This window comes from Gouania willdenowi, chromosome 13 (assembly GCF_900634775.1).
Source record: "Gouania willdenowi chromosome 13, fGouWil2.1, whole genome shotgun sequence".
NCBI lineage: Eukaryota > Metazoa > Chordata > Actinopteri > Blenniiformes > Gobiesocidae > Gouania > Gouania willdenowi.
In genome coordinates, this window is record NC_041056.1 from 22056276 (window position 1) to 22081205 (window position 24930).

Below are 24930 nucleotides of genomic sequence, written 5' to 3' on the forward strand. Positions count from 1 at the left end.
TTCCACACCAAAGGGGACCTTTGCACCATGAGTTGAAGTCAAAGGGCTATTTTGGGGCCTAACCCCCCTACTATTAGCTCTTCATGTGTGTAAACACTTAGATCCAACATGATGGAGAACTTTACCCAACACTTACCTAACAAAAACTATTACTATACGTTTGATGTGCAGAATACAGATTTTTTTAAACTTTCAAACCCTGTGCACGTTAAACACTGTATGTGACGGGCACTGACCCTCCATGTTCTGCAGCTTGGTATCATTTAAGGACAGAAGGGAGAAAATTCGCTCTGCTTCTCGGTCACAGTCAATGTCCAGCTGCAGGTTGGCCAGCATGGTGCTGAAACACAAGACCACCAATGTTAGACAAGCATAGGGCTGGGCAATACATCGAGATTCAAGATATATCAAGTTTTCCATTTTGCCTATATAATTGTATACATTTCTTTTTAGCTAATTTTGTGTTAGAATACTCGTTTTAGCATTTTAAGACATTCTCTGATGCTGTTGCTCCAGCTCTAAGAGACATGTACAATGAAGCATTTTTACACCGCCGTCTACCAGAATCTTTGTCAAAGGCCACCATTTCTCTCATTCTAAAAAAAGAAAAAGACCCCCTGCTTTGCAGCAGTTATAGACCAATCTCGCTCCTAAATGTGGATTTAAAAATTCTTTCTAAGGTTCTCGCTCTCCGGCTCCAGCGGGTGATGCCTTCCATCATCTCGTTGGATCAAACAGGTTTTATGTCGGGCCGGCAGTCTTCCCACAACACCCGGCGCCTCCTCAACATCATCCATTCGCCAAACCCCATGACCCCAGAAGTGGTGGTTTCTCTCGACGCGGAAAAAGCTTTTGACAGGGTCGAATGGGAGTATCTATTTAGAGTAATGGGTCGGTTTGTTTTTAGCGAAGATTTAATTCTTTGGGTTAGACTCTTATACACTTCCCCGATGGCCTCAGTGCGTACAAATAATACGCTATCTTCCCCTATTTCTCTCAAGAGAGGCACTAGACAGGGATGCCCGTTGTCACCGCTCCTGTTTGCCATTGCAATAGAACCCCTGGCTATTTGGTTGCGTGCGGAGGAGGGCTTTAAAGGTATCACCCGGTCGAACACAATACACAAAGTCTCGCTCTACGCGGACGACCTGCTCCTGTACATCTCAGATCCTGTTAACTCTCTCCCGGTGGTACTGGACATTCTGGAGCGGTTCGGTATATACTCCGGTTACAAACTTAATTACCAAAAAAGCGAGTTGTTTCTGATTAATTCACTAGCTAAACAGCTCCCGCGTTCTTTAGCGGCATTCAAATGGGCAGATAACGGGATTCATTACTTGGGAATCTCTATTACCCCAGGAATGCCTGATATGCTCCGGGCAAATTTTAAACCTTTAATTGAAAAGACAGAGAAGGATTTTGCCCGCTGGTCTGTTTTACCACTATCTCTGGCTGGTCGGGTTAATTTGATCAAGATGATTACTCTTCCTAAATTTCTTTACCTTTTTCAACATGTCCCCATATTTATCACCAAATCATTTTTTGATAAATTGGACAAGTTAATATCCAAATTCTTGTGGGGAGCCAAGCCGGCCCGAATCCGCAAGTCAGTCTTACAATCTCCCAGGCGTGATGGAGGTCTTGCACTCCCAAATTTTAGGCAATACTACTGGGCAGCCAACATCCAGAAACTCCTTTACTGGATGGATCGAGGCTCCGAGCCCCGCCCCGCCTGGGTGCACCTCGAAACGGCAACCTCACATTTCTCACTACGCTCTGCCCTATGTTCATCACTTCCTCTCATTTTAAACCTTAAAGGTGTTAACACTATGGTGTCGATCTCCATGAGAATATGGAACCAGCTCAGGAAATACTTGGGTTTACAGGGCCCTTCCATACTGACCCCGCTACTTAAAAACCACTTATTTAAACCTTCCCGCACCGACCCCACATTCATAACTTGGCATGACTGTGGTATTGCCACTGTGAAAGACCTCTACAGAGATGGAATCTTCTCATCCTTTGCGGAGCTCTCCTCTAAATTTAATTTGCCAAACTCCCACCTTTTTTGTTTTTTTCAGGCGAGAGACTTGGTTAAGAAGCTGTTTCCACACTTTCCAAACCGTCCTCCGGAAACTCTGATCGATATTTTGCTATCTACGGGCCCCAATCATAAAAAATGTATCTCTGTGCTATACACCTCCTTAGGTTCGGTTGCCCCGAACCCTCTATCATTAATAAGAGCCTCGTGGGAGAGCGATTTAAGTATGAACATACCTGATCAACAGTGGGACTCTGTCCTAAATCTGGTTCATTCCTCCTCGATATGTGCCCGCCATAGCCTTATTCAATGCAAAGTCCTCCATAAAGTTCACTACACTAATGCAAAATTATCCAAAATCTACCCTACTGTCAGCAATACCTGCAATAGATGCAAACAATCCCCTGCCAATCATATACATATGTTCTGGTCGTGTCCTAAGCTGTGCTCCTTCTGGGAGAACATTTTTGACACAATAGGAAGGGCATACGGCCAGACCACCCCACCTAATCCACTATCAGCCATTTTCGGCGTATCTCCTGATTTCACGTTCTCTGTGTCACTAAAACGCGCTATTGCGTTTACGACACTGCTGGCCAGGCTATTAATTCTGTTCAATTGGAAGCTGGCTCACCCCCCATCACATGGTTGTTGGATTAAAGATGTTCTTTATAATCTAAAACTGGAAAAACTTAGGTTCTCGCTAAAAGGCTCTGCTAAAGCATTTCAGAACTCGTGGAGTCCCTTTCTATTATACGTCAACTCTCTTGATTTATCCTCAGACTCCGATGGGGAATAATTTCCCCTTCTGTTCTCTCAGCCTATGTCTGTCTGTCTCCTGTGTTGTGTGTGTGTGTGTGAATGTGCTTGTGTGTTTTTTTTTTTTTGCCATATGTCCCTGGTTTATTTGACCTGAGTGGGGTGGGCAGGACTAGGGAGGGGGTGTAAGGGTTTTATCAAACTTCAGAAATGTACTATTCGTATTTGCACTTGTTTTTTACTGCTTTAAAAATTTCAATAAAAAGAGTTGGATTAAAATACTCGTTTTAGGAGTTGCTGATTTCACTAGAACAACATGAAAAGCACAATTCGATGGATTGCTGAGTGCGTTTTAACCCCTAAACAAGCCACGTGCTGTCCCTTAAAGGAGAAAAAGCCAAAAGTATCACATATTGTGCAGCAGTTTGTTGACAAATGTGCCTGTGAGGCATTTATCATTAGCAAATTTAACCAAGAATTGTCTTTCTGGTCAAAATATTTGAATGAAAAATATTGAGATTTATATTGTATATCGACATTTTGAGAAAAAATATTGAGACCAGCAGAGAAAACACAAAAATGTAACAAAGGGGTGACTAATTCTCCAATTTAATTCATAAATCATGCTTTTAATTATTTGTAGTTTCATCAATCATATTCACTGGGTACAGTTTTAAATGTGTCACTGGACACATGCAGCAGGCTTGTGGACAGTAATGATGTTGTGACTCACGTGGTGCAGGGCTTACAGCCCGGAGCACTGCTGCTCTGACTTTTGCAGCACTGCCAGACTCCGCCCACGTAGTTGGATGGATGAAAAGTGGTGAGGCGTCCTTCGTTACAGCGACAGACTTGACCAAGAACGTCCAACCACTCGCTGGCCTCCACACAGTTCCCTGCCTGGACGTACAGCGGCTTTTCAGAATGAAGCACCTGAAACATCTGATACATGAGACCCAGAGCAGTTAGTTAAACATGCCTATGACTGCAGACAACTCTAGAGGTCTAAAGATTCACAAACCACCATGCTAATTAAAGTTCTTAAGACTGCAACATAAGGAATTCATCTGGGCTCATCATCTTACATTTTTGCGGTTAAAGGCACTTTCATCCAGTTTCTCCACCGCCAGAATATTTTTGACACAGATGGTGCAGACGGCCTCTTTCCCTAAAAACACAGAAAAACACTGACAAGTTTATTAAGAACTGAAACACACATTTTGTTGTTGATCGGCCTCTTATTGTAACTCTTTATCTCACATGAAATCCACAAGTTTGGCTCAGAATGAAAATCTACACAAAAGGGACAGTACGCCACATCAGCCTTCTTAAATTCACTTTTTTCAAAAGCTACAGAAAATCCCTCCCTGTGATATCAGCCATGAACCAGTACCACTTTAAAATACAAGTACCTATGATGCAAATACAGTTGCTATGATTAGAAAATTAACCAATTTTGTCTTAATGTTCATTTATTTTTGTTAATGTAAATACTGTCACTGCTATGATGAACGATGATGTCACCTTACAGACGGGAGATTTTGAGTTCGAGCTCTGCTGGCCTCAGCTGCTCTGTGTAGTTTGTATATTTTTCTTTTTCTCCCACAGTTTAAACTCATGTATATTAAGTGCATTGAAACATTAAAAGGGATCCTCTGCTGTTTTTACAAATTTGGCCTAAAATCTTTGAAATGTACTGAGATCTATGCCTAATAAAACCCATTATTATGCATATTCATGATTTTGCCTTTTAATAATGGGACTACAGCTTAAGAGCCTGTGTTCTGCCATTTTGGAATCACTGGACTGATGATGTCACATGGCCCCACTGCCTGTAAACAGCTAATTGCTTTTTTTGGGGATGCTCTGATGACCAACATTTGCATATTGTTTAAAGGAGAGTAAAGGCCCCTTAGGGAGCTCTTCTTTTCTGTGGTTTCATAGTAGACAATGAAGCAGAGTTTGAACTGTCGCCCCATGTGGTCACAACTGTTTTTATCCTCTTTCATTAAACAAAAGAGGGTTACATCAAAATCTTTAAATTTTCCTGGTTTTTTAGAGCAACCAAAAGCAGCACATGTTGGCATTTTGACCGAATAAGCTGCTAAATTATCTAAAACGCAGGCTGAATGCTTCACTCCAAAACCAAAAAATTATGTGTTTACAGGGAGTGGGGCCGTGTGACATCATCAATCACATGATTTTAAGATGGAGGAACACAGGCTCTAAAACTGTAGAGTATCCCCATTATTAAAAGTTAATTAAACAAATGTGGTGAATAATGTGTTTTCTTAGGCTCAGATCGTCTAATAAGTACATTTCAAAGATTTGAGGCCAAACTTGTAAAACGAGTGGAGGATCCCTTTAACTGAAGTAATGTCAGACCCAGAAGTAAATGTCTGGGTCTGACATCCTGCCGAGGGTGTAACCTTAACGCAGATGAGAAACATGTGACATTGGAATTACATTGACAAAGTAAGAGCAGCTTGTTTGACATTCACTCTGGTGCTACTTGGTTCGTACATGTCCTGTGTGTGATAATCAAACCTGTTCTCACCTTTTTGTTTGTGGTAGGAGAGGTCCCTGTTGGTCAATCGCAGCCACCGCTTTTTGAAGTTCTTCTTGCCAAGACGCTTCTTCCCCTGAGCACGTTTCTGTACCTCCCTGTGAAAAACCCACAACACTAACATTATAATGCAAGCCATGGGGGAAAAAAAGGGATCAGAATCAGGGTATTGGGTTCTTTTAGGCAGTTCTTGTGACAAAAAAAAAATTTATTCACTTCAGATCCTTAAATAGATCTGGATTTTAAAAATAAAGTATAAGCAAAAAACAAAACAAAAATGGTCCAGATGAAGTCAAACAAGTTACTCTGCATTTCCAATGTGTGCAAAATCATTCTTCCAAACATTTGATCAGTAAAATGCCACTTATTTTAGTTAAAAGTGACATTTGGCACGTTTTTGCACTCACACCTCAAAAGAATAGCAAAAACAGCCATATGTAATTGTCTTGACCTCATATCTTCACTTACCCTTCTTTGAGTACCACAGCATCCTCCAGTCCACTGGATTCCTTGCTCACTTTGGAGGAGATTTCATCAAGAAACTGGAAACAGGTTGATAACAATATCAGTATATACTGTATAACCCAATACTAACTTCCTAAAAACAATGTAGTTGTTTTTTGTGTGTAGAAAATACCTTCTTAACTTTCTCTATACACTTGTCTTCTTGGAATGATTTGAAGAAGTCATACATGTATGTTTCTTTAAAACTGGACTAAAAAGAGGATTAAAAAAAAACAGTTATTTATTGCAATCTAAGACTTTTAGTAGCACCAGTAGACTCCTCCAGTTTATCTTACCAGTTTCTTTGACAAACTACCCCAGCTGCCCAGAGTCTGGATGGTTTTAGAAATGAGAGTAAGTGTGCGTGAAATCTCAGGATCCTGCCGGTAGAAGGAAACACACATTCACTGTGTAAATAAGATCTTTGTTGCAATCAAACTGCAGTGTATTTATTTTAGTGGTTTTGTTGCACTGCAGTGGGCGTGCACTTACAGGATGGTGGGAGCGCAGTTGGAAAGTGTGTGGAGAAAGAACAGCAACAGCAAAAAAGCGCAGGAACACAAAGCTGCTGACAGCAGAGTACTGAACGTGCGGGTCACCTGGTGAGAGGAAAAAGACGGGGGAGGAAGATGGTGGACACTCAAAACAAATCTACTCAAATGATATCTAGGAAATGTGAGAAACAAACACGGAAAACGGTTTCTGCAATTGAGGATTTAACTCCAACTTGCTAACATATTGAGAAAATTACTTGGTTAACGGAACTATAAAGCTCTGAGGACTAAAGTACAGTCACATTGAATAAATACACAAGATTTAAAATTACTACACATGTGGCATTTTCTTCCTAATCCTATAATAAAAACAAAAAATTATAAGTCTTCGGTTAAAAATGTGTTTTCTTGTACCTGGAAAGCGTTTGCAGGCCAAATGTCTGAGGGCTTTAAAGACATCACACATGAGCGGAGGACAGCTGGAACTGGACTGGGTGATGGAGGTAAAGACTTTCTGGACGTAAACCTGAAGGTTCTCCTGCAAAGAGGGTCCTTTTATATTAGCTTGGTTTCCTTTGTTGTGATACTTTTTACTTCTCTGAATAGATTCATCACACAGAAAAGGGGTGCCCACTCATTTTAGAAATGGTTTGTTAAAGTCAAAGGAATTAAAAAATCTGAGTTGGATCACCAAAGTTGAACGCGTCCTAAAGTCTGCTTATTAACAACCAACATTTCACGAACTAACCACACTAATGCATTGTTGCCATTGGTTTACTTTTAAGGACAGCATGGCAGGACAAACATTAGTAGTGGGCAGAGGGTGATGATGAAAGCTGCCTGTGTGTATCAAAGGTCTAATTAAAGTAATGGACACATCTGATGAAGAGCAATAACAAAAACAACATAAACTTGACCGTCAGTGCGGCTTTTGGACATCTGCATAACAAAAACCAAGATTTACCTTGTTGCTTTCCACATTGTCGCCTTCCTTTAGTTTATTGGGGTCTATTTCACATGTTTTATTTGATTCACAAATCTACCAAAAAAAAAAAAAGAGGAGTGATAATCAGAGGCAGTAAAGTGACATGTAAGAAAAATAAAGATTAAACGTGACAATAGTACCATGTAGTTTATAAATGCATCATGTTTAGCAGTAAAACATAATTATATAATTTATGTTCTTAAATAAACTGTAAATTGTTTATTAAAAGGGTTCCAAATTGGTCACATACTGCAGGAACTGCAAACCACAAACAACATTTGTGTGTGTGTTAACTCATACCTCATCTATTACAGGCTTGATGGTGACGGCGAGATAGTTCTTTCCTATTATCTTCATCATGTCATCAATGCAGCGTGTTGCAAGAGTGTTCCCACGAAATATAGTGTTGGCCTCCCTACATGAACAAAGTAATTTATTAATATCAGTTCAAATAAAAGTAATGAAAGGCCTACAGGTTAACAACATGTTGAAACAGTGAAAATTTCAGGATTTCCTTCAAATTAAGCCCTGCTGGTCTTAAAAATAAGAGACCCGACAAACGTCTCAATGCACCCTCAATCCATTTAGCTTGTTTCCCTCTGATGAATATGTATAGTAGGCGGAGCTCACAAGGGGAGCAAAAAAAGGGAGGACATGCAAATAAATTAATGCAGTGGGCACAATGCAATTCATCAAATCTGGAACTGTTTACAGTGATCGTTTTAGCACCGGAAAATAGACTGACTGACAAGCAGGTGCAAACACACACACACACACACACACAGAGATCAGTTGCAGTAAATGTTGACACAAAACACAGCGGAGATAGAAAAAAAGGCCCCAGTGAACCTTTCTAGTATAAGAAAGGAATTCAAATAAAACAATAGTCAATATTAACAGCTACAAAATGAGAAAATAAAGTGAGTAAAGTGTGTGTGAGAGAGAGAAAAAGCTGCACACCCACGGTGCGTGTGGAGTCTGGTGACGCTGCGGTGGAGAGAGGATGCTGTGCACACTATGGACGCATTGCTCCAGTGATGTTTTGACCATCAAACTCTCGTGTCGCGTTAATGGAAGGAGCATCAGGCCAGAATCAGCTGATCAGATGAGTAATTTACGCAGTGATGGCACAATGTTTACATATGAGGGTGTGGTGATGCAGCGCTACTCAGGAGGTCAGACCTGCTGGTTGATGGTCAGTAGATCATCTTCAAATGGTGCTGACTGATTGACAGATTCTGTTGCTGCATTAACTCAAGATCAATGGCGTCATCAAATCAATAGGACAGTTTCTGTCCAAATCTGCTTGTTTTTCATGGACTGATCAGAGCAAAGTTACAGGACTTGACAAAGCAGCCACATTTAATTAGGGGGGAAATATATCTTTAGGTTATAAAGTTGTTGTTTTTTTTTTTTGCTTTTTTTTTTTTTTTTTTTTTAAACATTTTTATTTGTTTATTTAGTTTTCGGCATTATTAAATGTTTGTGCAGCAGACAGAAGTCCATCTACCTCCAATTCAACTTCCTCAAAAGTCATTGTGTGCTTCTGTGCACTCACCTCTCCACATTGAACAAGCAAAATACTCATTTAAATAGTAAATAGGACGGTCTCAACCACTTCTGCACGTGCGCTAATTATTGCTCCAATCTTAGTGAATTCATCGCAGCAGGTGAGGAAACTGTATAACCAAAGGAATTAGAGACCCACCTGGTTTACCACCCTTTATTTCAGATCTTAGTGAATCCACCCCAGAGTTGCCAGTATTAGTAACAAATTATGCCAGCTCAGATATTTTTATACTGCATTTTATTTCAATTATTATTATTATTAATTAGATTTATATTTGACAAAGTGAAAGTATAGAATAAAGTTGTTTAAGAGTGTGTGTTGCTTTAATTTGTGAAAGAGAAATAATTAAAAAAATGTCAAAAATATACTTTTAATCAGCAATCAGTAAAAAAAAAGATCAATTACTAGACAGTTCAGGCGACGAGGCCTCCTGCCCTCATGTACAAACACACCACAGTTAACTCACTGAGTATTTTCCAGCTCCAGCGCTGCCACAGCAGAGACAAAAGGCAGAAAGCGATTGTGGTGGAGCAGCAGTCGAACCATAGGCAGCACAGCCTCATATCGGTCTCTGCAGATGTCCCCCAAGATGTGAGCTGATGAAGCCGAGATGGGCTGAGGACAGCAAAGCAAGGACAAAGTTTGATTTCTTTAAACTTCAGGGGGATAAAAACAAGTGGCTAAAGAGGCCATCTCCTTTTATAGTTAAACAACAGAGAATGTCTTTGGTGTCCCAACATCAGTGGTCTTACCTTCACATCAGGGGACTTGAGCAGCAGGTTGCAGAGTGGCGTGTAGCAGGCAGGTGGCAGCACCGTGTCCTCAATGTAGTTCAGTTTCAAACGCAGAGATCCTAAATCATCAGACTTGGACTTACTGCCGTTTCCCTTGGGCTGGAGGAGATACCTGTCGTACCACCAGATGACAGACTATGTAGCAAATATATGAGCCTTAACTGTGCAGTGTAAAGTATGGAACAATGTGATAAATTGGTCTCTGACTCTGATGCTCAACGGGAGGGAAACACACTGAACAGGTTGGAAGCTTACCACAGGGTTAATACAGAGAAAGAGATTCACAGTCACTCATGCACTTACTCCAATGACTCTGATAAACACATGATAGTGGGCTGGGAAGAAACCTGTGGCAACCTGCTGAATATGTGCAAACTACCTACAATAAAAGCTTGATGATACTGGGGCTCGAACCAAAAAATATACTCATCCAATTGTGCCAAAACTAAACATCACTAAGTTTAAATTAACCAACAACTACAGGCGCTGTCACTAAAACCAACATTATAGAAAATGACAAAACCAGTCAATACATTTCTTAAAGAGAACCTGTACTGGAAATGCATGAGAATAAAATGTGTTTTATCTATTACCAGTAAAAAAAATATGTGCACATTTGTTTAGAGAATAACAAATCACAAACACATTGGAAGTACTACCTTTAACAGTTTATACCTTAAAATACAATCCATGGGGACTTTTAAAGAAAAGTTAACTGACTCAACCTCTATTATACAGTATATGATCATTTGATAGAGCTTGCACATTACATTCTTTAGAGGTACCCTATAATAAAACAAACAGCAAAATTTGTCAAACAATTTACATTATATTAACTTAAGGTTTACACAGAATAAACTTGAATTGATCAATATAAATTAAATTCTCAGGCTACAACAAAGTTCCAAACATCTCACGTCCTGCCACAAAGTGGATCTTCCTCGTGACTTTAAAATCCAAGAGCGAAATGTTGCGGTGAAACGGTGATTTACTGCAAGTCCAGATAAAGAGACAATTTGGTTCTTTGCAGAGAAAAGTGGCACCCAGTGTGGTTTGTGGGTGTTTATTCTCTTTAAGAACATTTGAGTTGTGATGTCAGGGAAAGTCTCTGGCACACATCGGTTGTAACAATTGATAATGGTTATTGAAAATAAAGTTGCTGTAATCTTTTAGACCTTTTCTGAAATATCTAAGACATCTTGTTCGTAAAACACTGTGTACTAAAGATTGTGAAATGAAATGCTTAAACAGCTGCTCATCATACATCGACAGTCAAGTCCCTGCTTAAATTACTTCCAAAGGATAATTCACAGCTTGTCTTGACAATGTCTGCCTAGAAACATGGAGTTGGAGTTACAGTATGTTATGTACTTACCAAAGAACAGGATGTACCAAATAAATAATGGGTGAGTGTGTGTCCTGTTAGTTTCCAACAGATGGAGCTAAATACAGATTTATTGTTGAACAGCAGAAATGTGGACTGAGCTGTTACAAAGGCTGTTTAATGTTTGATTGTGGCCCACTGAGTGGTTTTTCTCTCGGAGAATGCAGCATGGTCACCTCAAGGACATGAGGTAATGTCACCCACACACTAATCTATTCAGACTATGTATCACCCTACTACAAACTTAACAACAGCCACACGTTTGAAAAGGAAATGGTTCAACAAACAGCCTTTAAACATTTTCAGCTTTAACATTATGATTTAAAGTCAGAAAAAACAAAGAAATGATAATACTGTAAAAGTGAACATGCCTGGCTTTGTTTTGTGTCTGGAGAAACAATCACCTCCATATTTAAAGCAGTAACATCTCATTCTGGGCTTGAACTTTTGTTTCTTCTCTTCCAGATGCTGGTTAGAAAAACTTCAGATGCCTGTACTATGTACACCAAAAAATATTAAAACCTATATTTTCATTGATTAGGAAGCCTAACAAGGTAACCAAGAGATAGGAAATAAATTAAATACATATTTGTTTTTAGTGTATTTTACAGCTGATTTATGACCCGTTATCATAAGAAATGCTAACAGGAAGCTAACACAAGAGGGGGGTTTACTTTTATCAGGTTTATTTCAGGCTCAGTAATTGTGATTAATTGGAATTGACTTTCTGAGGATGAAAAAATAATTGCAATTTAATTTTAATTGTAAAAAAAATGCTGGTAACTGTAGTCGTAATTTAATTGCAATTTGACATGGGTAATTGAAAATGTAATTGTAAATGAAAAATGTAATTGACGCCAACCCTGCTATGAAGTGAGGTGGGTAATATTTAAACGAGGTCAGTTGCCATAGTAACTTAAACTGGAGGTCAAACCTACACAGTTTGTGGGTTTTTGTTCCATAGAAAATACTCTGCAGGTTTAACGGACTGCTTACTGACCAATCAGCTCTGTGGGAAAATGACGTTAACATTCTGAGTGTGACGTAGTTCAAAGTGCACAAAATTACAAAGGAAGAAAGGGTAGAGAGGCTAATCAGCACACAATGACCACCAGGATGAAAATGGGGCCTTGCATGGTTTTAAGGAAATTTTAACCTATAACATGAACTTTTATTTCATTATACGGTCGAAAACAAAATGACCAACCCTTTTCTCTGTTTTACTTTACTCTGCAAGACAAAAGTCAATAGAAGTCCATAAAAAAAAAAAGAAAAAAGTATTTCGACAACAAGAAAGAAAGAGAGAGCGAAAAGGTTCACACTAGCATTTAATAATCCTATAGCTTTTAATTGAGATTATTTTCTTACCAGGCTTTGTGGATGTGGTCATTCCGCAAGATCTTGACTGCGACCCGCGTCGCTCCCAGAAAGACGTCCTGAGCCAGATTCTCACTATTCCACATGTCAACTCTGGAAATGAAAACAGAATATAATACACACCAGGGTATCTCAAAGTGGGTTTAAGACCCCTGAAGGTCCATGAGCCACAGTTTGAGAGTATGCAGAATGATTTCTTTTTTTTTTAATTTAGGTTGTAATTTATAAAAAAACAAATGACCAAAACTGCAATAAAAATTTAAAAAAAAACATTGAGAGCCCAAACACCTATATTAATACATTTTAGATGGATTCAAACTTTTACTTTATTTGGAAACTGTCAGGCTTTGACCAATCACTGGGTTGAATTAGTTTTTTTTTTTGCACACCCCTTACTCATGATCAAGCTAATACAACCGATGAAGACTAAAATCCAGCCACACAATCAAAGCCTAACAAAGGATTTCTGAATTCAATTCAACTCATGACTGAATTCTTACTTTGAGAAAAGGTCAGAGATAGCCATGTAATATAAAACCAATATAAAACCAACTGACAAAGAAAAAAAACCAAACCACATCAAACTGTATAGAAGTCAGCCAAGACACAAAAACAACATGTGCATTCAGTTCTAAATATGTCCACCTGATTCCACAGGGGTGAAAGATTTCTAACTGTTGTATTACATGGTTGGTGCTAACCTGTTTGGTGGATAAAAGCCAATGCAGTACTTGTGCGACCACCTCAAATCCAAACTTTAACACCATGCACAGGTTTTTACCTTCGAATGGTTCTATTCTTACCTGGAGAGCTACGAGTCCACTGGGACGGAAGCCACACACATCCTTAACCAAAAACCAAAGCTCTCTATCAGCAGTCAGAACGGACCAGATCTAAATTCTTTTTTTTTTTAATTATTATTATTAAGTAATCAAAATGGAGGAAGGTGAGGATGAATGAAAGGAAATGTAAATAAACCTCTAAGAACAAAACTCACTTGATTTCAAGTTTTTCAATGTCTTCCTCCTCCACTTGGAAATGAGACTTTTTAGAGTAGCTGCTGGACCGTGTGACCTGAGGAGGAACACGGCAAAGCTTAACATGCTCTGTGAAGCAACGCACCAAAACAACTCAATGAGTACAAATTACCTCAAAAAAGAAAGTCTCATCAAATTGAGGGTTGCTGGTTTTCTTCTTTACCTTTGTCTTCTTTTGATCAGATCTGAAGAGACAAATGAAACAAGTTTATGACAATCAAGCTTTAGAAAACCGTAGGCTGGCTGCAGCTCAGATTTCCTACTTTTTTTTACACATTAACAGGCCATGGCACAGATGTACCAGTAGCTGTCTATAATGAGGCCATGGTTAAAAAGCATTTATAGACTATAAACAGATTAGGACTGCACTAAACTTGATTAATCTAATAATTTTTTTTATTGATTAATCAAACAAGAGAAATTACAGGTTTTTCAGTTTTAATAAACATATACAGTCAAGCTGCTGCCTCCCAAAGTTATGCTATGAAATACTAAAACTGCATTAAAATAAAAACACGGCACAGGGCTTTTTGTTTAGTGTGTAATAGTAATACTACATTTTCTTTTCTGTAAACAGATATTTTTTGCCACCTTTTTCATCACACTTCATTTGCCTGTAACCAGGCAACGGCTCCATAGTAAAAGTATGGGCAGTGGAACTTCAAAAAAAGCAGCCTGGACAGAGTGGCTCCAGTAACATGAATTAAATGAAGCATCGACTTGTTTTCTTAATTTGTTTAATCGACTATTCATTTCGGCCCTAAAACAGATATTTTCTTTTTAATCCCTTAATCCAATCTTTCCTCTTCTTCTTCAAGACATGCATTCAAATACAGGGGAAATACTTTGCACCAGGAATATAGTCACATTTGTTTCTGGATATGAGTAAGTTGCTGGGTAATAGTTTTCATATACATTTCTATTTCAAATACAATAGAAATGTATTTGAAATAGTTATTACTCCATTTATTGAACCAAGTAAGAATTTTCAGTGATATTAAGTTGCTTTCAGATAGGGACGAAGGGGCAGAACACAGCTTAGAATTTTAACATACAGAAGAATAAATCTTTGTCAAACTAATATCTATGTTCCCTGTTTTTTCAATGCTGACTGACGCCCATGCCGACAGCATCTCCATTCTAAACCTTCTTTAAAACAACCAGATCTTCATTTGTTATTGGGTTGGTTGATGAATTATTGGATAGAAAGCACAAGAAAGAAATGCAACTGTACCTCTTTGCATAATGAGTATAGGTTAAATCCTCCTCTGTGAATTTAGTTTACTCTCCTTCACCATGTTTATGAGCTTTGGTTTCCTCCTACAATCAAAACTTCTACAAAATGGATAATAACGCTCTTTGAATTAACCTGTTTTTTGTGTTTTTGATGGACTGTAAACCTGTCCTATGTGTGCGACAGGATATGTTCCAGCATTTCTTAACAAAATAAGCAGGAGGAGGAATGGAGAACGTGTGGCTCAGTTACCTTGCAGGGCCGACAAGTGATACGGTAGCGTAAGGATCGCAGTTCTGGCCGCTGATTAAAGGCAGTTCTTTGCATTCAATTATTCTGAAAAGCCACAAAACAAAACACAAGCAGAAATCCACCTTATAGAAACAGTTTATAAATGAACACATTTTAGAGCATTTCAATGAAGGCATAGATTTGTGTGATTTTTCAGATGAAAACATTGGAATAAACTTTTAACACTTTGTTGTGACTGGCTTTAAAGAGACCCAGATCAGAGGAGAAGTCATCCTTCAACACAACGTCTCAAGAACATAAATGGTAAATAATTTCTTGTTGGCTCAACAAACGCCTCAGTTTGCTATTAACCCTATAAGATCTGAGCAGGAGCACAGACACACAAGAACACTTTGTTTCTCAAAACAGTTACAGTAACAAACGCAAAGTTATTACTTTCACCCCCCAAACTACATACATACTAATAGAATAGATATCAATATGGATTTTTATTTTATTTATTATTTTATAATTATAAATACCTTCAGGTTTGGACATGCCACAATGAGCCAATTAAGTTCAGTATTTCATATTTAATTTGAAATAAGGAAACATTGTGTGTCCTAGATGCAACAGTGGCCACTAAATGCAAACATGATTCCCTAAAAAAAAAAAAAAAGAAAATTCAACCTACATCAATTAGGCATCATAAAGCAAATACTTTGAATGAATGAATATAAATTCATCTCGGAGGTGGCAGTTAGACTCTAAACTTCCATGTAGCATCAACTGGCATTCTAGCACCTACAGTGGTGTTGAGTGTGTGACAATAAAAGACTAAAATACAATGTACTGTAGTGTTCAACCTTTTAACAGGCACCCTCATGTTTAGCTTGTGTCACAAAGGGACCACTGCTTCTTTTTTTTTTTTTTTTTACTCGCAGGTGTTTCAGCTGACAACAGACAGTGTAGGCACCCTAAACAGGATGTGGCTGCTAAGCAGAACTCGCCAGAGGATAAAAAGTGCAGCCAGAGGGAGAAGTTAAAGCAGCCCAATGTCAGGATGTTTGTGTCTTATCTTCCCGAATGTCATGACAATGTTCCCTAGGGCCTCCTTTGCATCTTTCTAAAGTTGGACTTATCTCTGGTGACCAATCGAAATACACCAGGATAGTTATGTGTGAATCAACTTTTTTGCTTGAACTAAGCAGGCTAAATAGATTGTAACAACTTTGGTGAGCTGTCGGTACAATTTTATTGACAAGGTGAATGTGAATGAAAGCAGCAGAAGAAAACCACAGTGATTGCAGGGTGAGAGGTTTATGCTTCCTGTTTGAATACCATCACTTCCTCCTCACTAGCTCTAATCTTTGTTACATGAATGGTGGAGAGTAAAACATCAAACACAGGCAACTTTAACACATGTTCATGTCTGATGACTGTTCCTTTTGTGTCATCAACAGTCTGCGACAACGACTAATGTCTATATAATCACATCAATTAAACGGTTTGATAGCAATCGTTTGAAATAACGTTATGATCACAATGACATCACAAGTGTTACTTTATTTCTACTAAATGTTTATTTAGCTAGAAAAATAACAGTTTGCTATATAATCCGTGTACCCTTCGTTCTTTGGTTATTTCGTTTCAGAACCAAATTAAAAAATAGAAAAAACGGATTTTTTTGTTTTTTTTTTGTTTTATTACTTTAGAAACAGAAACAGGAAAAACGGAAAAACCAAAAACCAAACAAGCAGCAATTTTAAAATTAAATCTGGTTCGGTTTGTGTGATATTTGGATATTTACGGGAAAACTAGGACGAGAGCTTCACGTTTTAATCTCACCACACAGAACGACCAATGACTTTTACTCTGCTGGGTTTGATAAAAATAATCTTGTATCATGTTGTCCACCACCACTAAGTTCTGTTAAAGAGTTATTGATGCTGGCAGTCCGAATCTGTGAATATCTGCCAACTTTACCGAACAGTATTACGGTCCAAATAGTATCCAGATAAACTGGTGAATGGGTGGACTTTTGCACCCGGTCCAGATATAAAAAGAAGCAACGTATAAGTCACATTACTAGTGAATTGAAATGTTATTAATACATAAATAACTCATAACCAAAAAATGAATGTTACATAAAACATGCACATATGTGGAACCAGAGGTGGTGTACTGAATCTAATGGTGTTCCTTGTTTCTTATGATCAACTTCCGTGTGTTGACGGCTGCTGTTAGCGGTTTTTATAACGTCCACAATAAACATATTTACTGCCCTCAAAAAAGCTGTAAATGTTTTTGTAAAAGTGTCAAATGGTAGAAGTTCTAACATCTATTGTTCCTCACACCAGCCTCACAGTTGATAGTCAGTCACCAGTTTATTTGGATACGATTTGGATCATAACACCGCGAAACAAAACATAAAAGTGAGCAGCTTTACACAAGCTAAAACATCCATATACTGAATAAAAACAGGAGCAGGACCAGAAAACTCCTGAAATAAATCACACAAACAGAACAAGTTAAAAACTGAAAAACGCTGCTTATCTGGTTTTGTTTCTGTATTTCTGTTTTGGTTTTAAGTCAGTAAAACATTTGTTGTTTGTTATTTTGATTGAACGGATTAACCAAAGAATGAAGGGTACACAGATTCTATATGTTTTATATCAAATTTGGATAAAATGTTTTTTTCAAACTAATACGTTTTTTGTTTTTCTTATATGCCCAATATTTGTTCCTTAAGGCTCAACATGTTTAAAAACCACTGAAAGGCATGTGCATGGGTTACATTAATAAAACAGTAAATGTCAGAGAATAGAAGTCTTTTAAAGATACATAAAGTCAAAAACAGGGATATCATTTATTTACTCTGCTATAGCCTCTCTCTATCTCTCTGTCTAGAAGCTGTTTTTGCATAAATGCCTTTTTTAAAATTATTATTTCAAATTGCAACAGTTTACAAATATTTGGATGTTTACAACCCGAGGAATCTGGGTTGAATTCTTACTGCATGATGGGTATTTCTCACTCACTGCTCAGATTGTCGGTTTGCCTGTAAGGTAGTATATAGGTGACCACTAACAAAAAAAATGCAAAGCTAATGAAAGAATAAACCTAATCAGTAAGCCAATTCTCCTCTTTATTTGAACCTGGTGGAGAAATCATTTAATCAGTTTTTTCAAACTTTGGGGTCATGACCCCATGTGGGGTTGCCTGGGGATAAAATACGGTCACCTGAAATGTCTAGTAATGATCAAATTAAAAATGTTTCTTTTTTAAATTAATATTCTTTTTCAAAATAAAACACCACACACAATCTTCAACAACTGTATTCTACACCATCACTTTCTCAAATATTAATCTAGGTTAGAGGTCGACCAATATGGGATTTTCAAAGGCCAATGCAGATACCGATTTCAAAAAATAAAAAATTATTCCGCCGATCTCTAAAGCCAATTTTGGAAGCTGATAAACTTTTTTTTTTTTTTTAAAAGCACATTGGTTATGAAAGACAATTGAAACACTCATATGATATAAATGTGTATCTTGGAAATTAAATTAAATACACCAATAGAACTCTTAACATTTAAATATACCTGTACACAACCAAGTAAAACAAAAATCCTTATCCTATTAAGGATATAATAGGATAAGGACATTTGATCAGAGAATATTATATTATATCCTTATCCTATTATATCGGCTTTTTATTTGTAAGCCTATTGGCTTCTACCTCTCCCATGCACATGCTATTATAATTTTTATTTTATTTTTTTTGTTGTATATTCATACATCCGAATGGACGTTTTTTATGTTCTTTCTTTTTTCCTTTAATGGCTACACTAAAGTGCAAAAAAAAAAAAAAAAAAAAAAAGGAAAAAGAAAGAAAAAAGAAAGTCCTTATATCAGTTGACCTCTAACTGTACATTAGGTCAAATAAAATACAGTATAAAAATGTCTGAGCTGGTGCATCTTATCACTTTATGGAACAATCCTAGCGACTCTGTATTTGTAATTGTAACAGAATAAGAAACATGATGAAAAATTTATTTTAGAAATGAAAAGTCTCTGGGGTCACCAAAAATTTGTAAAACAAAAAACGGGGTCATCATGACCAAAAAAAGGTCGGGAACCACTGCATTTAATAATAAATTATTTAAAAATGAATAAAATTTCTGGTTGAGAATTTATGAAAACCCTTTCATTTTTCTTGGAAACCCAAGACATTCATGACACAATCAACATGATTTAAAGACACCTGTGAACTTTGAGGACTCACTTAACAACCAAGTGTTGGCCGACTGATCCGTTCTCCGTTATCACTTCATTCAATCGCATCTCCAGGTGGACTTTACCCTGTTAATCACAGGAAGAACACACTAAGCTTTGACAATCAAGTCACTCCATCCAACATTAGTCATTCCAAAGTTTGAAGTCCAAAACACTTTTATCAAGACAAACAAAACAGGATGAATGTGTGAATTGTAAAAAACATACAACATAAAAAGTATTTTATCAGTCCTAATCGACACTTCTTTTTAGTGGACACACCAGGTGGGCTTTGACAGCTTGCCTGACACAGAACTCTTTGTGAGTGGGAGTACGCTGTGTAACCGGTGGCCACCAGTTACACAACCAGTGGTCACCTCGGTAACACCTTTTGCATCCACTAACGAGGCACAGGACATAAAATACCCGTTGAGTTTTACTTGTTTTCCATTGTAATGTTAAACAGAGTGTGTCTAGAATGAGTGAGTGTTAGCCTACTCTGAGGTTTTGACTTTAGAGTAATGGACTGACGGCACCAGGGATGAGGTCAATTATAAATGTAATCATAAAATTGATAATTAATTACAATTACAGCGTAATTGTAATTGTAATATTAAAAAAATCTGTTGTAATTGAGTTCAGATAATTTACTTTGTAATTGTAATTGCCATGAAACTTCTATAAGAATTGTCAATTATAATTTAAAGCAAAACTGGGGAACCATGTCACAGTTCTATGTACAGTTCTACACATATGTAGTTAATTATTAAAATATGTTTCATATCAAGCTTTCCCACATTTTATCATTACATTTTTTTTTAATCTAGGGGTATACTGACAGAAAAAAGACTTCGATGCTCACACCAATAAAAATAAAACCTATATTTTCATTGATTAGGAAGCCTAATAAGGTAAGTATGAGACAGGAAATAAATTAGATAGATATTTGTTTCTAGTGTATTGTACAGCTGATTTAGGACCTGTTATCAAAAGAGATGCTAACAGAAAGCAAACACAAGTGGTAGGTTAACTTTTATTAGGTTATTAATATCAGGATCAATAATTGTGATTCATTGTAAGTGAACTTTAGTAATTGAGAACGTAATTGTAATTGACTTTCTGAGGATAAAAATAATTGTAATTTAATTGTAATTAGAAAAAATGCTGTTCACTGTAACTGAATTGTAATTGAACATGGGTAATTGTAACTGAAAAATGTAATTGATCCCAACCCTGGATGAGACTGATGTGCTCACGCTCTGCTTGCCGTTGTTGAGGGGCGGGGCTTCACTGTAGCATTAACACTTGAAGATCTCATATTGTTTAAAGGGATCTTCCACCGTTTTTACAAATGTGGCCTTTGACATGTCCTTATTAGAAAATCTATGCCTAACAAAACGCATTATTTTGCATCATTATTTTCGCATTATTAACTTTAAAACTGGGACTACTACTGATTCTAATGAGCAGCAGTGGATCCTAGTTGCCTTTATTTAATGCACAAGGAGTTCTTCTTCTCTCCTTAATGGTGTCTACAAAACAGCAGAGTGGGAACTGTCGCCCCCTGTGGCGAAAAGAGGTTTACATCAACTTTTTTTTTTTTTTTTTACATTTGACTGATTTTTAGTGCAACCCAAAGCAGCACAAGTTGTCATTTTGACTGAAAAAGCTGCAAAATGATCCTGAGTGCTTCACCTCCTATAGAACTCAATGGACTAAAAGGGGCTAATCACGTCATCAAAAAGACGTAATTTCAACATGGCGGTGCACAGGGTAAAGTAGTCCCAGTTTTAAAAGTTAATAAAACAAATATGGTGCAAAATAATGCCTTTTGTTAGGCATAGATCTTCTAATAAGGACATAAAGGTTTTAGGCCACATTTGTAAAAACAGTGGAGGATCCCTTTAAGAAGAACACTCTTGCTCAAAACACATTTTTGACATGGAGTGAAGATTTCTCCTCTTTTGGTGCTGAGTTTTCAAAGGAAATGTGCATCATCTATATTGAATGATGGTCATACAGGCACAGTGATTGGCCACTGAGTGACATGAGAGGGCCAAAAGAGCCACAGTGGGCTCCGGAGTCATTGGTTGCAGACCCCTGGTTTGGGGTTAACAGGAAGTGTAATGTGCAACAAATGCCACAGAAGCTAAAAAAACTTGTCGTCACTCAGAGTTCTCTGAACAGTCGGATGTGGTGAAGGATGCTGTTCAGAGAGGGAGTGCACAAGAGTGTGTGCTCTACTGAACACCCACGCACTTCAACACTTTCCTCTGCAATTCAGCACTTGGCCGAGAAGGCAAATACTTCTGTGTGAAACAAAACAAGCTTTTACGCCAAAATCACTCTTCCATTACCCACCATCTTTACCAAACTGATTGTCACAATGCAATGACTACCCACTATGACTGTTGTACATGAATAGAACATGCTTCACTCAACACAAGGCCAGGGGACACAGATCTAGCCAACGAGTAACACTTTCCGAGTAATGATGTCACTTTGCACCAAAAGGTTCGACTTGAAATCAAAATAAGGGTACAAGAACATACACACAACTAGAGATTCAGGCAATATACAGTTAATAAGCTGCTGCTACATGAGCAGACCATAAATGTGATCAACTTTACATACGCAAAGAGAACAACTCGTATACATGCCCCATATGAGACCAAAAGGTGAGCAGAAATTGTTGACCAACACATAGGACACAAAAAAGGCAAATGTTTACCAAAAAGCTGATAATAGGATAACATTATTATTGGTTTCAAACTACAGGAACCAACATTATCATTATCTTTATAGCAAAAAGTTTGTGAAAAACTTAGGTAGAATCAAAGAAGTATTGGAAAAAATAAATATGCATTAGCAAACTAAAACCTGTGAGAGTTTTCTTCAACGAGCTATCTACATGCATGTTAGCATTATTTTAAATGCTGCTGAGTGTAATTGATAAGCTACCGAGCCCTTTCATTTGGCTGCTGTAGGATACTGTACATCAAATGACCCAAAATTACAGGTTTTTAAACATTTACAAATAAGCTTTTGGAAAAAAAAAAAAAAAAAAAAACAGTTTTCCAAGTAATTACCTGGACTTCAGAGTTGGGATCTACTGGTTGAAGGACGAACCAGTGCTCTTTCCCACTGTATTTACATAAGTCGTCTTTCCGGATTGACACCTTGCCTGAAAAGCAACATTAAAAGTTTTTTAGCTGACACACTGATTTGTTATTGATTTGTTTGTGTCTTTTTAGACTCACCAACAGCCAAATCCCTTTGGAAAACACTCTTGGCATAGACGTAGAAGGATAAACACTGAAAAGGGCGTGGGATTTCAAAGTAAAAGTCCTCCCCATAGAAAGGGCTGCAATCATAAGCACAAGTTTAGAGGTACCATCACAAATAACCACAATACTGTGATATACTGTGACTGACCAGCTCAGTAGCAATGCAATAAAACTTCGTCCAGAACCAAATGTTATGCAACTAAAATCTCAAAATTAATCATTGTAACAGAATAAATATGTTTCAACAACTTAGTGTGGATAATATCAAGTACTTAACTTTTAAAAAGTCACAATGTTACACACAAAATTTGTAGTGCATTTAAAAAAAAAAAAAGTTATGTTTTCTGTAATGTCTGAGTGTTACAGTATAGGATTTTCAAAAGGAAGTCATTGATTGAATTCATTTTTTTTGTTTTAATATTATTCAAGCTCCATTTTCTTTGCATTTTGATTTAGATATATTTCATGCAATTTTAACAAAACTCTTTTTCAAATATTATTTGTATTATGTTTACTGACATGAAATACATAACCATGTTGTGGGTGCAATAAAACACTTTATTTAAAATCAAAACTCGATCAGACCAGGAGAGTGATTTCAGCTACATTTAGTCTTGTATCAGTACGAGTGTTTACTAAACGACTGCAGGCCTGGAAGGAACTGGCCAAAAAGAAGAGAAAAAAAAAATGAAGTAAAAAATGTAAAAATAAAACAAATCAACTACACCACTCAGTCCTACCAGAACACGACCTCATAACCTCGCCTGTAAGTTAATTATGTTTATGCAAGTTTAGCACACATTAATGAATATTCTGCTCGTAAATGAACCACTTTTTCTTAACAGACCTAATAATTGTAACAAGCTAATAGTAGAAAACGTGAAGCAAACAAAGGTTGGAGTTTGTGTCTTATTACTGGACACCAACAGATGAATGTGTACCACATCCCATCGCACAGAGCAGTTAAAAATAACTCCACTTTAGCAACATTCCTCATTCTGATGTCTGCATAAAGTGAGGATGCGAAGAAGAGCCACTTGACCACTGCCGTTTGAACATGCCATTGCCTACTCATCCTGGTAATTAGCAGCAATCGCACCAACACACTGACTTTAGCTAACTAGCTTATACAACTGGCATGAGTCAACAATCATGAAATGCACAGTGAGTGATTATTAAGATGTGCTATACGGTGGCAAATATGTTGGAGAGCGAAACAGAGTCAGAGTGTGGGAGGGTACACTTCCTTAGAAAATGTAAAAAAAAAAAAACTATTGGTCTTGAACTGTGAAAGCAAGAAAAAAGCCGTTTCATAATACCTCATAATATCTGATGAAAACGTGTTCTATAATCCCCCAAAACACTCACCTAGTTGGGTAAAGACATTCTGTTATGGGCCAGGGTTCCTACAGCTTCATGCAAATTAAATTCAAGACTTTTTATTGCCTTTTGAAATTTAATTTAAGACCAACTTGACAGTAAACACAATTAAAGAAATAAAATAAAAAACACCACATCAATTACATAGTAGGGTACATTTTTACCCAAAGTCTAGTGCAGACGTGCAACTGGTGTCCCATAAAGTAAACACACAAAAATACACAAAATGACAGTAAAATACACAAAAAAACCAACTAAAACAATCAAAATCACTCCAAAAACATACAAGATGACTACAAAAATAGCTGAAAATCTATAAAACATTAATAAAAATAAATAACAATAAAAACAAAAAGAAAAGCCAATAAGAAAAATCTAATTTTTTTTTTTTTAAATGTTACCATTTATTTTGAAAAGTGAGACTAAATTCATACTTATTAAAAGTCTTAAATTTTAACACATGACATTTTAATGACAATTAAGGCCTTGTTTTTAGATTCATGAATTTAATGCCTTAATACTTTAAGGATCTGCGGGAACCCTATGGGCATGGATAAAAATCCAATGAATGCATTTAATAAAGTAAAAAATGGGGGCATGCCGAGCCAAAAACCTTAAGCCTACATACAGTATAAACTTGATGTTTGCATTTTTGTATAGTCAGCATAATTCACCAAAGATGAGGTGTACAGTAGTTCACAGCATCAAAATTCTGCACATCAAGTCATTCTGAAATATATAAATTGTTAGATTAAAAGACCCATTAAAAGCAAATCACCAGGTTTAGGGTAACCTATTGATCCTTCTTTATAAATTCAATAATAACACATCAATAAAAACCCAGTTCTGATGTCCAGTGACCCTATATTTTATTCTATTTTTTCCAGAAAGCAACAATTTCATATACGTGGACCTTAATGACGATATCATTTGCATTAATAAAGCACTGCTATTGATTTTTCTACAACCAATATGATAACTCTAATCTACTACAGCTGGCAATCAATAA

General features: G+C 37.1%; 1 protein-coding gene across 3 annotated transcripts in view; it reads right to left on the minus strand.

Annotated features, from left to right (window-relative positions):
• The window catches only part of rasa2 (RAS p21 protein activator 2), a 33765-nt gene that overhangs the window by 3646 nt on the left and 5189 nt on the right, over window positions 1-24930 (minus strand). The window contains exons 3-22 of one of the 3 annotated variants that reach the window (XM_028464572.1): window positions 22515-22618; window positions 22344-22438; window positions 19265-19341; window positions 14998-15081; window positions 13624-13696; window positions 13472-13548; window positions 12466-12567; window positions 9672-9825; window positions 9386-9534; window positions 7650-7764; window positions 7329-7403; window positions 6779-6902; window positions 6363-6469; window positions 6167-6250; window positions 6004-6081; window positions 5835-5908; window positions 5358-5464; window positions 3886-3968; window positions 3534-3733; window positions 237-340 (exon numbers count right to left, since the gene is read on the minus strand). In XM_028464572.1, the coding sequence (XP_028320373.1) occupies window positions 237-340; window positions 3534-3733; window positions 3886-3968; window positions 5358-5464; window positions 5835-5908; window positions 6004-6081; window positions 6167-6250; window positions 6363-6469; window positions 6779-6902; window positions 7329-7403; window positions 7650-7764; window positions 9386-9534; window positions 9672-9825; window positions 12466-12567; window positions 13472-13548; window positions 13624-13696; window positions 14998-15081; window positions 19265-19341; window positions 22344-22438; window positions 22515-22618 (2066 nt within the window). Of the gene's footprint in view, window positions 1-236; window positions 341-3533; window positions 3743-3885; window positions 3969-5357; window positions 5465-5834; window positions 5909-6003; window positions 6082-6166; window positions 6251-6362; window positions 6470-6778; window positions 6903-7328; window positions 7404-7649; window positions 7765-9385; window positions 9535-9671; window positions 9826-12465; window positions 12568-13471; window positions 13549-13623; window positions 13697-14997; window positions 15082-19264; window positions 19342-22343; window positions 22439-22514; window positions 22619-24930 lie in introns of all 3 variants that reach the window. The other 2 variants (XM_028464571.1, XM_028464573.1) reach the window with 2 other exon arrangements.